At 36.4% G+C, this 12,572-nt stretch overlaps 2 protein-coding genes across 9 annotated transcripts in view; one reads left to right on the top strand and one right to left on the bottom strand.

The window, feature by feature from the left end:
* Positions 1 to 12,572, top strand: part of LOC309863077 (uncharacterized protein) — a 185,611-nt gene that overhangs the window by 125,740 nt on the left and 47,299 nt on the right. The window lies entirely within an intron of this gene.
* INTU (inturned planar cell polarity protein) overlaps positions 1,719 to 12,572 on the bottom strand; it is an 84,715-nt gene continuing 73,861 nt past the window's right edge. For 6 of the 8 annotated variants that reach the window (XM_082727568.1, XM_082727566.1, XM_082727571.1 and 3 more), the window contains exons 14-17: positions 11,461 to 11,650; positions 7,989 to 8,146; positions 4,242 to 5,049; positions 1,719 to 4,200 (exon numbers count right to left, since the gene is read on the bottom strand). In XM_082727568.1, coding sequence (XP_082583694.1) covers positions 4,938 to 5,049; positions 7,989 to 8,146; positions 11,461 to 11,650 — 460 coding nt within the window. In that variant the 3' untranslated portion in view covers positions 1,719 to 4,200; positions 4,242 to 4,937. The remainder of the gene's footprint in view (positions 4,201 to 4,241; positions 5,050 to 7,988; positions 8,147 to 11,460; positions 11,651 to 12,572) is intronic. The other 2 variants (XM_082727570.1, XM_082727567.1) reach the window with 1 other exon arrangement.

The following is a 12,572-nucleotide window of genomic DNA, read 5'->3' on the forward strand; positions in this document are numbered from 1 at the left end:
ATTCAGGTCTGATTCTGGGCAAACAAAACAAACAAAACAAACCACAGTAGATGTGATGTACATCTAGCTTGCATCTAATGTCTTGCTCTATTTTCAACTTGCTTTTTTTCAGTTTGTACATCCTGGAGATCCTTCAGTGGTAGCATATAATATATTCCTGATTTCTTTTTATATCTTGCTTGATGGTTTCTAATAGAGATTCTATTTTATCCTCTCTTACTCTTTAGGATCTGCACTCTTCAAACACATCTACAAACTGTAAGTTGAGTTATTTTTTGGAACTTAGGGTTCTAGTTTTTTCTTTATTAATCTTAAGTGTGTTTTTACACTTTTTTTTTAAAAGAGGTTTTATTTATTTGACAGAGCGATCACAAGTAGGCAGAAGAGATAGGCAGAGGGGGAGGAGGAAGCAGGCTCCCTGCTGAGCAGAGAGCCGGACTTGTGGCTCCATCCCAGGACCCCGAGATCATGACCCAAGACGAAGGCAGAAGCTTAACCCACCAAGTGGCCCAGGTGCCCCCATTTTTACACTTTTAATACAACTTGTCACAAGTACAAAACCACACATTAAGGCCAGGATTCCAGAGTGGGAAATTCTGTTTATATTTTGATTACCTCATATAAAACGAGTTAGCAAGTCCTACATGTTTAGTGCTATCTTCCTGTCCATAGCAGCTTATTTGACTCTTAGCGGGGTTTTCAGCCAAATCTCTCTCCATTTTACATGCTGCTGACAGGTTAATCTTTTTGAAGCAATTGTATTAATCATTATTCCTAGGCTTAAAAGATTTAAAGTCTTTTCATTGTACGGACTTCAAAATCCTTTGTGAAATACATTGCAAATTCAAGAAGTGATGTTTTTTTTCTGCAAGAAATATGAATAATGAAAGGTTTCAGTCTCCTCTAAGGGAATTTGAAGTATTAACAAACATACAGGGAGAAATTTAAGGGGGCAGAAGGAATACTTGAGTCACACTCCAGGCAAGACTCTTTTTAAGGGGCCAAGAGGTCAAAGGAAGATCTCTGGTCACAGGGATCATATGCATCTCAGACAGAAAAAGCAAGTGTTCTGTTGCTCTCCAGGGAGATGTTTTTGACTCTTATCATTGACAGTGTTTATAGCATATTGCTTTATAATATTCTCAAGCTTATTTCTGACATCTATTCTTCCATAGAAGACAGCAAATGTGAAAAAAGTGAAAGTACTTAAAAATGTAGATTTTTTTTTTTTAGGCTTAAAAGCTATGGACCAGCTCTTTTTGATACATGGAGCTAAAATTATTTAACTAGCTGTATTTGCATTTTATTTACTGATTTAGGAAACAAAAATAAATACTGGTGATTTATATGTTGATATTAAAATAGAGAGTCTCAGAACCTTTGAGTTGTTCATTCTGGTTTCCTTAGAAATCAGCATGGTTAGTTTTCTCTCTCCGTTCAGGTCTAGGGTCATCTTAGCAACCTGCTCCCTGGCCACCCTATTTCTCACACTTCATATCCTATTTTCTTCTTTCACTTTTTTTCTTTAGCTTTTATCAATATATTTTACTTTTTTGTCTTATTTGTGGCCTGCCTTTCCCATGGGAACATCAGGTCCACGAAGGCCAGAATTTTTAGCTGTTTTGTTCACTGCTTTTTCCCCTGCATCCAGAACAGAGCTTGGCACAGAGTAGAAAGTCAATTATTTGTTGGATGAATGCATGAAAAGACAACACAACTGCAAGTAAACCTCCAAACCATCTTTATTAAAGACTATCAATATAAAAATAGCTTCAATTATATAGAATATAGAAATACAACTCTATAAAATTAAATTATTTTCACATAGTTTAGTGTATAAAGTTTTAGTAACATTTAATAATGTATTTTAAAATATCCAAAGTATACATCCTTTCTCAAAAGTGTTTAGTGTTGAATATTTTTCTCAGCTTCTTTCCAACATTTTGTACAGTAGCAAGTATGATTTAGCTGATACCTTGGTTTTTAACCAATGGATATATAATAATAATAAATGGTAGTAGTAGGTGGTAGTAGGAGTAAATAACACTTTCATAGCACATGATATGTGCACAATTTAGAGGGAACTTATACAGAAAACAAATAATTATTCACAATATTATTGTGAAGAATGTTCAAAGCAGACAAACCTAGTAAATTGGTTTTATGACTTTTCTCATTTGTGTCAGAAATATAAAAATCAGGCACTGCAAATTTACTATCTTGCCAGTATGAATCACCATCAACAGTTCCTTGGAACAAATAAGAAACTCTCCCTTGCTAAGTACAGTTCTCTAACCTGACAAAACAAACAAACAAACAAACAAACAAACTAAAGAACACTAAAGAAAGGAGAGGGAGGGGGGAAGGGTGGAAGGTGCAGAATCTAAAATGTAATTTTGGGGGGGGCTGCTAAAAGATGTATGATGGTGATAAAACAGTATTTGGTATTTCAAAAAATGATAGTTCTATAATCTTTTGCATTTATAGTCTGGTAAAAGGGAACATTTACAGAATGCTAATAAAATTCAACTTAATATTTCTATATAAGCTAAAGCACACCTCTGGGGTATTTACACTGTCATGTTGTCCCCTTTTATTTAATAAAGTGGCAGATAGGCACTCATTGGCTAAAAATTAAATTGATCTTTCAGAGGTGAATCTGAACATATTTGGAAAAATGGGCAGCTAGGTTTAACTACAATGCTTACTTCAATATCCATTTAGAGATAACCACAATGTTTGGTTTTATTTCTTAAAAATTCAATGTCTCAAAAAAATGCAACATCTCTGCAACATGGACATTAAAGTATGTATCTATGGTATAGCAAATGATTTTCTATTATTAAGACAAGTAGTCTATTTTGTCTTTTTATTTTTGTTATTGAGTGGTGGTCTCAAGATGTTTTGACACCAGGAAAGTAGTTCAAAAGACCAAAATTTCATTAACTGAAACAAAAAAAGTCCCTTGTAATAAAAACCCCAGTTTTCGTTCAGTCTGTTTGAAAATCTGAGGTAACTAACAGTTACATTTATTAATAAATCTTCGTACTGAAAATAGCTAATGGTGTTTTGGGGGACATGTTAAGAAATTTAAGACATTTAATAAATACTTTTAAACAAAGTGCCTTATTGCCCATATATGTAGCAAGCAGAGCTAAGGCAGTGTTGAGAGTCTACCATTCTGACCAATATTGTGATCTTAAACTGCGGATATTTCAAGCTGTTTTGTACATTTCAAGAACCGAAGTTTGTTTCTCTGATTTAAATGCTAGAGTTAAGGCCCACAAATCACTAACAGGACAAATACAGTGGTTTGCATTTTAAATACCTGGGTGAAAATCTCTTAAAGATGATTATACAGAGGTAACAGTGTTTCTTCAAAGACCAAATGCTTCAAAGGGTGCAATCACTGCGTTTTACAGTTAGTTCTAACCCCGAGGGCTCATGTTCCAGGTGTCTGAGGAGGCAGTAGAGACTAACTTTAGATGTGTTGGCATAATTCCCCTTCTAAAGCTTAAGTCCTGAAAAAGAAAAAAACCCAGTATTGTAGTCTTGGGGGCATCTGAGACTTCAGGACGATCCACTAGGTAAATGTTAATTTAAAATACAGGGGTACCTGGATGGCTCAGTGGGTTAAGCCTCTGCCCTCGGCTCGGGTCATGATCTCAGCGTCCTGGGATCGAGGCCCGAATTGGGCTCTCTGCTCAGCGGGGAGCCTGCTTCCCCCTCTATCTCTGCCTGCTGCTCTGCCTACTTGTGACCTCTCTCTCTGTGTCAAATAAGTAAATAAAATTTTAAAAAATACAGTATTTGTTATGTTTTTCCTTCTTTCTCAATCCACCAAATTCTCATAGCCAAAGAAAATTCTTATTCTATTAGTTTTGATTCTCTACTAAGGGTCAAGTAAACTCTTGCTCATTAACCTAATTTCCTTTGGGAAAACCCACCACATAACAAACCATATTTATAAGGCAAAAATTAGTATTTAACAGAAGTCACCATAGGATTTCTTTCACCCAACTTTTTCAGTGTTTTTAACATGATCAGGTTTTTAAAAAAGATTTACATATAGCTGTCCTGAAATTCAAGAACTATATAAAATGTGTGTGCATACCTGAATATATCTCAATAAAAAGAAAAATAATAAAATTTTATGTACAAATAGTTTGAAAACTATATCCTAGCCAAAATTGAGCTGACCTGTGCTCGCTTCGGCAGCACATATACAAAATAGAGCTGACCTGAAAGAGTACACAAAATCAAATAAATAGAAAAATAAGTTTAATTTTCAGTCCTCAGTTCTTTTACCCCATGGTGAGGTATCTACTAAAACAGTTAAACTAAAGCAAAGTATTTGATGTAATAAGGAATCAGTACTTGGACATGACAAATTTAGGTACTGAGCAGTAGAGCAAGAAGAAAAAAAAACTGCACATTTTACTTAAGAGGGACTTCAGAGGTCTCAATACAGTCATCTCATTTGTAATGAAAATTCTGAACTCAGAGAGGTACAAAAACTTGCTCACGGTCCCAGCACTAATTAGTTAGAGGACGTGGTCACATCCTCCTGATTTTGTGATTCTTTTACCAGATATCATTATTAGTCTTGAAAATAATATTCAACTTATGAATTGCATATTCTTTCAAGATAAATATGTCCTCTATTAATTTTATATAAAACACTTCACATTATTTCAAACTAGTCAATAAATTAACATTATATACCAAAATGGAAATAACAATCTCTTCAAGTCTCACAATATGACATAAGATTAGTGCATCAAATCCAAGAGCATATCATCTCAATATTTAACAATATTATCTTCAAAACTGAACAGTTAAGAGAGGCTAACCCATATCTTCTTGTATATGTGTGTCAGCAAATCTAACACCGTTCAATGTTCCGTGCACAGTTGCCATGCATCAAGAAAACACAGCTACAAGGTTAATCCAAAGAACAATTTAAAAGCCATTTCTATGGCAATTTCTGTGACTGAATCATGAAAACAGACATAAAGTTCTTGAAGTTTGGGATGAAGAAAGAGTCTCCTGTAGAGGAAAAGAACACGCTCATTTCAGAAATTCAAAAAACAAATATCAAAGGGGAAAAACTCCAACCTTTCAATTTATTTTATTTTATTTTACTTTCTGACAGAATTCATAGTGAAATAAAAGCCACTAATCTAAATCTATAGTAAGGGGAAATACAGTTAGATTTATTTTTAAATAAATAATGCCTTAGGTCAATTGTTTTTATTTTTCCAGAGTAAAATAGCCTATTTTATCAATATACATATTACCATATACCTTAGTTTTAAAATATTAAATTTAGTCATTATTATTAAAATAAAGCCAAATGTGTTACCATCATTAAGTACAATAGCTATTAAACATGGTCATTTACTTTCTAAATGTTAATTATTATTAAAACATTATATGAGGGCCCAGTCAGTTAAGTGTCTGCCTTTGGCTCACAGGCCACACTCCCAGGGTCCTGGGATCGAGTCCTTCACTGAGCTCCCTGCTGAGCCGGGAGCCTGCTTCTCCCACTCCTCCTAGCTTTGTGCTCTCTGTCACTACCTCTCTCTCAAACAAATAAATAAAATCTTAAAACAAAACAACAACAACAAAACATTTTATGATTGTTCTTTTTGTAGATAATACTTAACTGGAAATACCACTAAGACTTTAATTTTTTTAAAGAGTTAAAATTTTTATATATTTAGTCAGTAATAGTATAGATAAATCAGACAGTTTAAATCAGGTATATTTTGTCTGACTTCCTTAAATTCCTGTATTCTATATAGATCTGCATTATAATTCAATACCTCTTGATTCTTCCTAGTCCAATTGTGAATGCAGTTAAGGCTCTGCTATACACCTGTATGTATGCCAAACTGTTTTTATCTCTATTTTCTCTCTGTCCACACCAGGGACACTTTGCTGCTCCCAGCTCAATCTTCCAATAGCACAGCTCTGATCACACTACACAGACTTGAACTTATGCTGATGTTCCTTCCAAGCTTGGTTGGGTACACATCACAATCACAAAGAGCTTACCACTACCTTAGATTCTGTTGGCAGGTCTGGGGTGGGCCAAAGGCATCTCTTGATTTTAATAAGTGACTCTGATGATTCTAAATCTCATGGACCAACACACAGGATTACTGCTTTGGATAATGTTTGTTATATAGTTCAGTACTGCATGGTAGGTATCTAGTAACATTGGTCTCACCTAACTCTCTGTCCTTTCCTCCACCAATTCTTTAACCCAATTCAAAGAACCTTCAGTGCCTCAACATCTCCCTCAAAATTAAATTCCTTAGTAAGGAATTGAAGGCTCTCTACAGTGGCCCTAACTTAGCTTTCCTACCTGATCTTCCATTTTATCTTTGCCTCTGTCACTCCCTTACCATCCTGGCAAATCAGTCTACTTAACTGCCCTGCCTTATGATTTCCCTTGTTTCAGTCTTTGTTCATCCCATCCTTTTCCTAGAATGTTCTATCCAAATCTAATTCATTTTCAAACCAGATCAAATGGAATCTATAAGCCTTCCTACATAATTCCAATGTAGATTTTTATCCCTTCCTCAGAACTCCCATAGCATTTGGTTGTATCAACTCATTTATTCAATATATCTAAAAAAACTCTATCCAGAAATACATACATGTCTGAGCATATTTCATATTTTTTATGGTGACCATGAATGCAATGACTATGACTTTATGTTTGCCTTATGTATGCCTCCCACCACCGTATTTTGCCAAGCACAACTCCATTTATTAAATTGTGATGTATTTATCAAGTGACTATGTGCCAGGTGCTGTTGCAGTTACCAGTGGTGGACAAGACAGATCCAATTCCTGACCTCATAAAGCCTAACTTCCTAGTGAAGGGGAGAAAGACCATAAACAAACAAGTAAATAATAATAGTAGCCACTTTAATGCAGGAAAGAGATCCTGGATTCTCTTTTTGAGGCTAGCACTGATCTGAATATCAAGGAACCAGACACCCAAAGTTAAGCAGCTGAACATTTCACACAGGGACTGTAGGAATAAGATTCAACGGATGCCAGTGTGGCTGTGCACAGTGGATGGAGACGGAAATGACAAAAGGCGGAAAGAGGTGGGCAAGGGCTACAGTCAGGCAGCCTCTTGTAGTTGGTGGACTGGGGTGGGGGGAAGGAGAGGAAGAGGTAAAGCAAGGAGACAGGGAAGAAAAGAGGGAAGGAGGGACGGAAGGAAAGCAATAGCATTAAAATTGTGGAGTCATTATCTTTTAGTGTATTACTACAATAATTTTATAAGGTTACTGAATCAGCCTTTTATTTTAATAGAAAAAAGCCTGGCAGTCCGAGAAAGACAAATACCACACAACTTCACTCACATGTAGACATTAAGAAGCAAAACAAAGAAAAAGAGACAAACCCAAAGCCAGGTTCTTAAATACAGAGAACAAACTGGTGGTTACTAGAGGGAAGGTGGTGGTGGGAATAGGTGAAATATGTGGTGGGGTTAAGGAATGCACTTAAGGAGTAATCTATAGAATTGCAGAATCATTATATTGTACAGCTGAGGCTGTACAATATAATAATAGAACACTGTATGTGAATTATTCTTGAATCTAAAAATAAATTTTAAAAACGAAAAAGTAAGAAGAGAAAGACTTGAGAGGAATTTAAAGGAGATACTTAGTAAATAAAATAAAAATTCTAAAATGTATTAAAATATTATAGTTGTTAGAGGGGCACCTGGCTGGCTCAGTTAGAAGAGCATGAAACTTGATCTTGGAGTCATTCATGAGTTCCACACTGTGTGTAGAGATTACATACATACACACATACATACATACTTGCCTAAAAATATATATTACAGTTAGATTAATAATTCCATGCCTACATTTTAAAATGCTTTTCTCTTTTACCATTTTTCTTTCAATTTTTTAACATTTTACTTCCCTTTCAAATCCTTTTCTTCCCCCACTTACCCTACTACCCAGTAGGCCATAACTGGTGGTGCTTTTCTCTGATCCGTCCACTTTTCAGGTGAGCACTCAAACAACACACCATGTTCTTTCACAGGGTTAAGAGAAGATACAGAATTTGTAGAACCTGAATGATCTCCACGATTTAGTGCCTTCTTTTTCTGTAAATTAATATGTATTATTAATATTAACTGGTATTACTAATGTTACTTTAAAATGTTTTCCCATACAGATTTGAATTGGCAACTTAAGTGCCTGGAATGACATTGTTCTGGTCTGTGGGAAAATTTCTATTCTTCCTCATACTTAGTTTAAATACCGTTTCCTAAAAGAGATTTCATGGATACAGTGTCCTTAAAGTCTCCCAGAAAACATTTGTTTGTAGCCCTGTATTATTAGTATTTACATTAATTACGCTAGTAGTTTGTAGGTCTGTTTTCCCCAGTAGATTATATGCTTTTTCCAGGCCAGAGACCAAATGGTGTTCATCTTTGTGTGTTTTGAAGCAGCAGAGGCTAGTACATAAGGAGATGCTTAATAAATAGATTAAAAGTGAGTAGGTTACTAAATTCATAGATGATTCTGTAATAAAATGAAAACACTTATACTTAAAACAGTATGTCTCTTCCTTTCATGCATCCCCTTTAAGTTACCCATTGATTAAATTATTAGCAAAACAATGAGTCATTTGGATTAAAAAGACTTTTTATAAGGCTAAAACTTAGTGGAGTGACTCTGGATTCTTTTCTTTCTCTCAAAACCCTTATCTAATCCGACAACAAATCATTTTTGCTCACCCTCCAGAATCTAGAAACCACTATCATTCTTTGCTTTGAGAAGTTCCATAGCCTCCTGACTGGTCTCTGCTTCCACCCTCTACCCTACAGAGCTTGTTCCTCATACAGTAGTAGCCTGAGTGATCCTTTCAAAAATGTAGGATCCTGTCCTTCCTCTACCCAGAACTGTCCCAAGAGCTTCCCATCTCCTTCAGAACAAACCCCAAAGCCCTTCAATCTATCAGGCCATGCGCGATCTGGCCCTGCTAACCTTTGCCATGTCAACTCCTAGCACTCTCCTCCCCTCCAGCTCCAGCATTCTCAGTCACTCCTACTTCTGCAGCTTTGCACTCAAATTTGTTTTCCCTGTCTGGAAGCCCTGCCTTCAGCCGGCTACTTAACATGCTTCCTTCTTCACCTCATCAGGTCCTTGTTCAAATATTATCCTATCTTACTATTCCTCTTGAAACTTACCTACCTGACATATTGTAACTACTTGCTAGTTCATAAGTCTTCCCCTTGAGAATATAGACTTTGATAAAGTAGGCAGTTAGTCAGATGTGGGCTGGAGGAAAAGGTGGTGATAAACAGGGGACACTTTAGAAGCCTGAGGACAGGGACACCTGGGTGGCTCAGTCGGTTAAGCGTCTGCCTTTGGCTCAGGTCATGATTCCAGGGTTCTGGGATAAAGTCCTACACTGGGCTCCTTGCTCAGCAGGGAGTCTGCTTCTCTTTCCCTTTCTGCCTCTCCCCCTGCTTGTGTGCTCTCTCTCTCTCTCTCTGACAAATAAATAAAATCTTTAATTTAAAAAAAAAAAGGAACCTGAGGACACAACATCCTGACTTTTCGGCTTTTAACATCCTGGCCTAAATTAAGGCTTCCGATAGCCCTGGGTTGACAGACCAAGAGTCATGTGTGGAGAACCACTGCCCCAGGGTAATAAATAGCTTCATTATAGTATATTTAGATTGTTCTTTCAATGCCCCTCCATGGAAGAAGATGACCATGATCTTAAGAGCCTGCTTAAGATTCTCTCTCTCCCTCTCCTGGTACCCCATCCCCAGTTTGTGTGCTCTCTCTCAAGAAAGAAAGAAAGAAAATTTTAAAAAATCTTTATTAGTTGACCATGATAGTTCTGGCAAGAACCCTGCAGGGCCAGTAGTTGGGAGTAGGACCTATGCCCAACCACAGGAGTCCCTTAGATGACTGGAAACCACTTCAGTGGGAGACTGCCCTAGCTACGACCCATAAACTATGGAAACATAAAAAAAAAAGATACTCCTAACCCTGGTGCAGTTGCCATCTCTGGGCCTGCCTGCTCTCTCACCTTGAGAGTGTACTGTCCTCAATAAACTGCTTTATGTCTGCTATCTTCCTTCTGGCCATTTTTATTCAAGCATGGATCCTCACGTAAATCTTTCATGGGGGAATCCAAGAACCCAGACCTCCATTCACACTCTGGTAATAGCTCTCTCTCCCTCTCCTGGTACCCCACCCCCAGTTTGTGTGCTCTCTCTCAAGAAAGAAAGAAAGAAAATTTTTAAAAAATTTAAAAAATTTTTTAAAATCCTACAAAGCACAGAATTTTATTGCTGAATGAATTCTAATAAGACATAATTCAGGCCACTTACTTTATAGCTGAGGAAATAGGAAGAATCCAGGCTCAGTATAAAATTCCTCATTCCCAGCCCAATATTCTTCTACGTTTAAACCCAAGTTCTTCACAATTTTAACATTTTTTTTTCTTTTGAGAGAGAGAGAGAGAGAGACAGAGTGAGAGCAAAAGGAGGGGGAGCAGCAGAGGGAGAGAGAGAAGCAGACTTCCTGCTGAGCAGGGAGCCCAATGTGGGGCTCGATCCCAGGACCCCGAGGTCATGACCTCAGCTGAAGGCAGACGCTTAACTGACTGAGCCAGCCACCCAAGTCCCCCCAATTTTAGCATTCTTCTTTTTTAATTTTTTTTTCAATTTTAGCATTCCTAACACACATATTGCTATATACGTTTCAATCATCTTCAGAAGGGTGTTTTGTTTTTTGGTTTTGGCTCTGCGATGTTTGACCACTGACAAACTTCTGTATGTTTATCCCTTTCAAGAAATCAACACATACTTTTCCTTGCCATTAAGATAATCTAGTTGATTTTTTAATTACATATAACATTATTACTTATGCAGAGGTAAAATATTAAATGAAACTTCACCTGGATTAAAAAGCAAGCAAGAAATAAATCAAGTGGCTAAAAGATTTGCAACAGTATTGTGTCTATTGCTGTACCTTACCCTATTATGTTACAAAACACCTTATACTACTGACAGAATACTTAAAGAATTATCAGACTTAACAACTGGTAGATACTACTGTCTGAGCCATGGCTGACTCGCAGATAATAAATATAGAGGCCAATTTAAATTATAAACTACCACATTCTACTTTGCCATGGAAAAAAACACAGGTCCACCATTTTTTGGAATAGTATTCCAGGGCATTAAAATCAGTCATTATGAAACAAAGCTTTTAAGTTAAATATTGTGAGTATAATCCTTTTGGCCCTCAAGTTAGATTGTATACTCTAATTAGACTGGGTGACTGCTAAAAAAAATTAAAATAAAAACTGTCATTGTTGGACATACTGATTAAAGAGCTTTTAGAGAGAATATTTAGAGATCTGTAAACAAAATTGACAAAACTATATTTATACCTCTTCTACCAATGTCTTCTGGAAAATTGCACGAATGGAGAGACAACACTGATGGAAATTCTTTATTAGTTGAGGGTGGATAGAACCACTTAGCTGTGCCACCTCTTCATGGGTCGGAGTAATAAAGATCCCTTGCACAGTTTCTAAGGCAACATAGTGGAAAAGTGTGTTCTCAGGACCAGATGTTAATCTTGAAAAGAAGAAAAAAATAAGAAAAAAGAGAGAAGATATTTAAACAAACTTAAAAAATATTGCTTCATTTTGAACGTTGTAGACTCCAAACTTTTATCTACAGTATAATATTGGCAATGTAATCAGGGCAGGAAAACTAGGCCAAACATCTAAGTCCCATTTTCTTCTTAACTAGAATACAGGCTAGGGCTATTATCAATTCCTTAATGGAGGCAAATATCACATGGGAGGCGAGGATAAATACACACCAATTGCAAACAATTGTTCCTTTGCTAAACAACCCAAATTGGCTAAACCCCTCTTTCTCCATAGTTGGTAATAAATTATCAGCTCCTTTCCGGTTCAGATACCTACAAGTCATAAATAAGGTATCGGTCTAGAGTTGACCACGTATAAGAACACCTTCCAACAAAATAAACATATTTAAATTAGTAGCCTAACAGTCCAACTGATGATCCTGAAGAAAAATAAAATTATTACCAACTGCAAAGTGGGTTAATATTCTGGAACACTATGGCATTTACTTGTATTATACTACTCCTCATTAGAGTCTTCCTTCCCTTCCATGTTCTCTTACTATTTTTTCATCTCTCTATTCTTCTTTTCCATCTTTAGGTCTCAGACATGCCAGCAGAATCTACATATACTGCTTATTTCTACCAGTGGTAAGAAGAGCTAAAGAAAAACAATAACAGCAACAACAACATCATAATAGTTATCATATATTCAGTGCCCTCTCTGTGCCAGGGAAGTGCTACAACATACCTTAGTCTTAATGTTCATAATGACCCTTTGAGATGTTCAATAGTATTACTACCGTCATTTTTTTTTTAAAGATTTTATTTATTTATTTGACAGAGAGAGATCACAAGTAGGCAGAGAGAGGCAGAGAGAGGAAGGGAAGCAGGCTCCCTGCCTAG

Source organism: Mustela nivalis, assembly GCF_964662115.1.
Source record: "Mustela nivalis genome assembly, chromosome: 4".
In the NCBI taxonomy this organism is placed as follows: Eukaryota; Metazoa; Chordata; class Mammalia; order Carnivora; family Mustelidae; genus Mustela; species Mustela nivalis.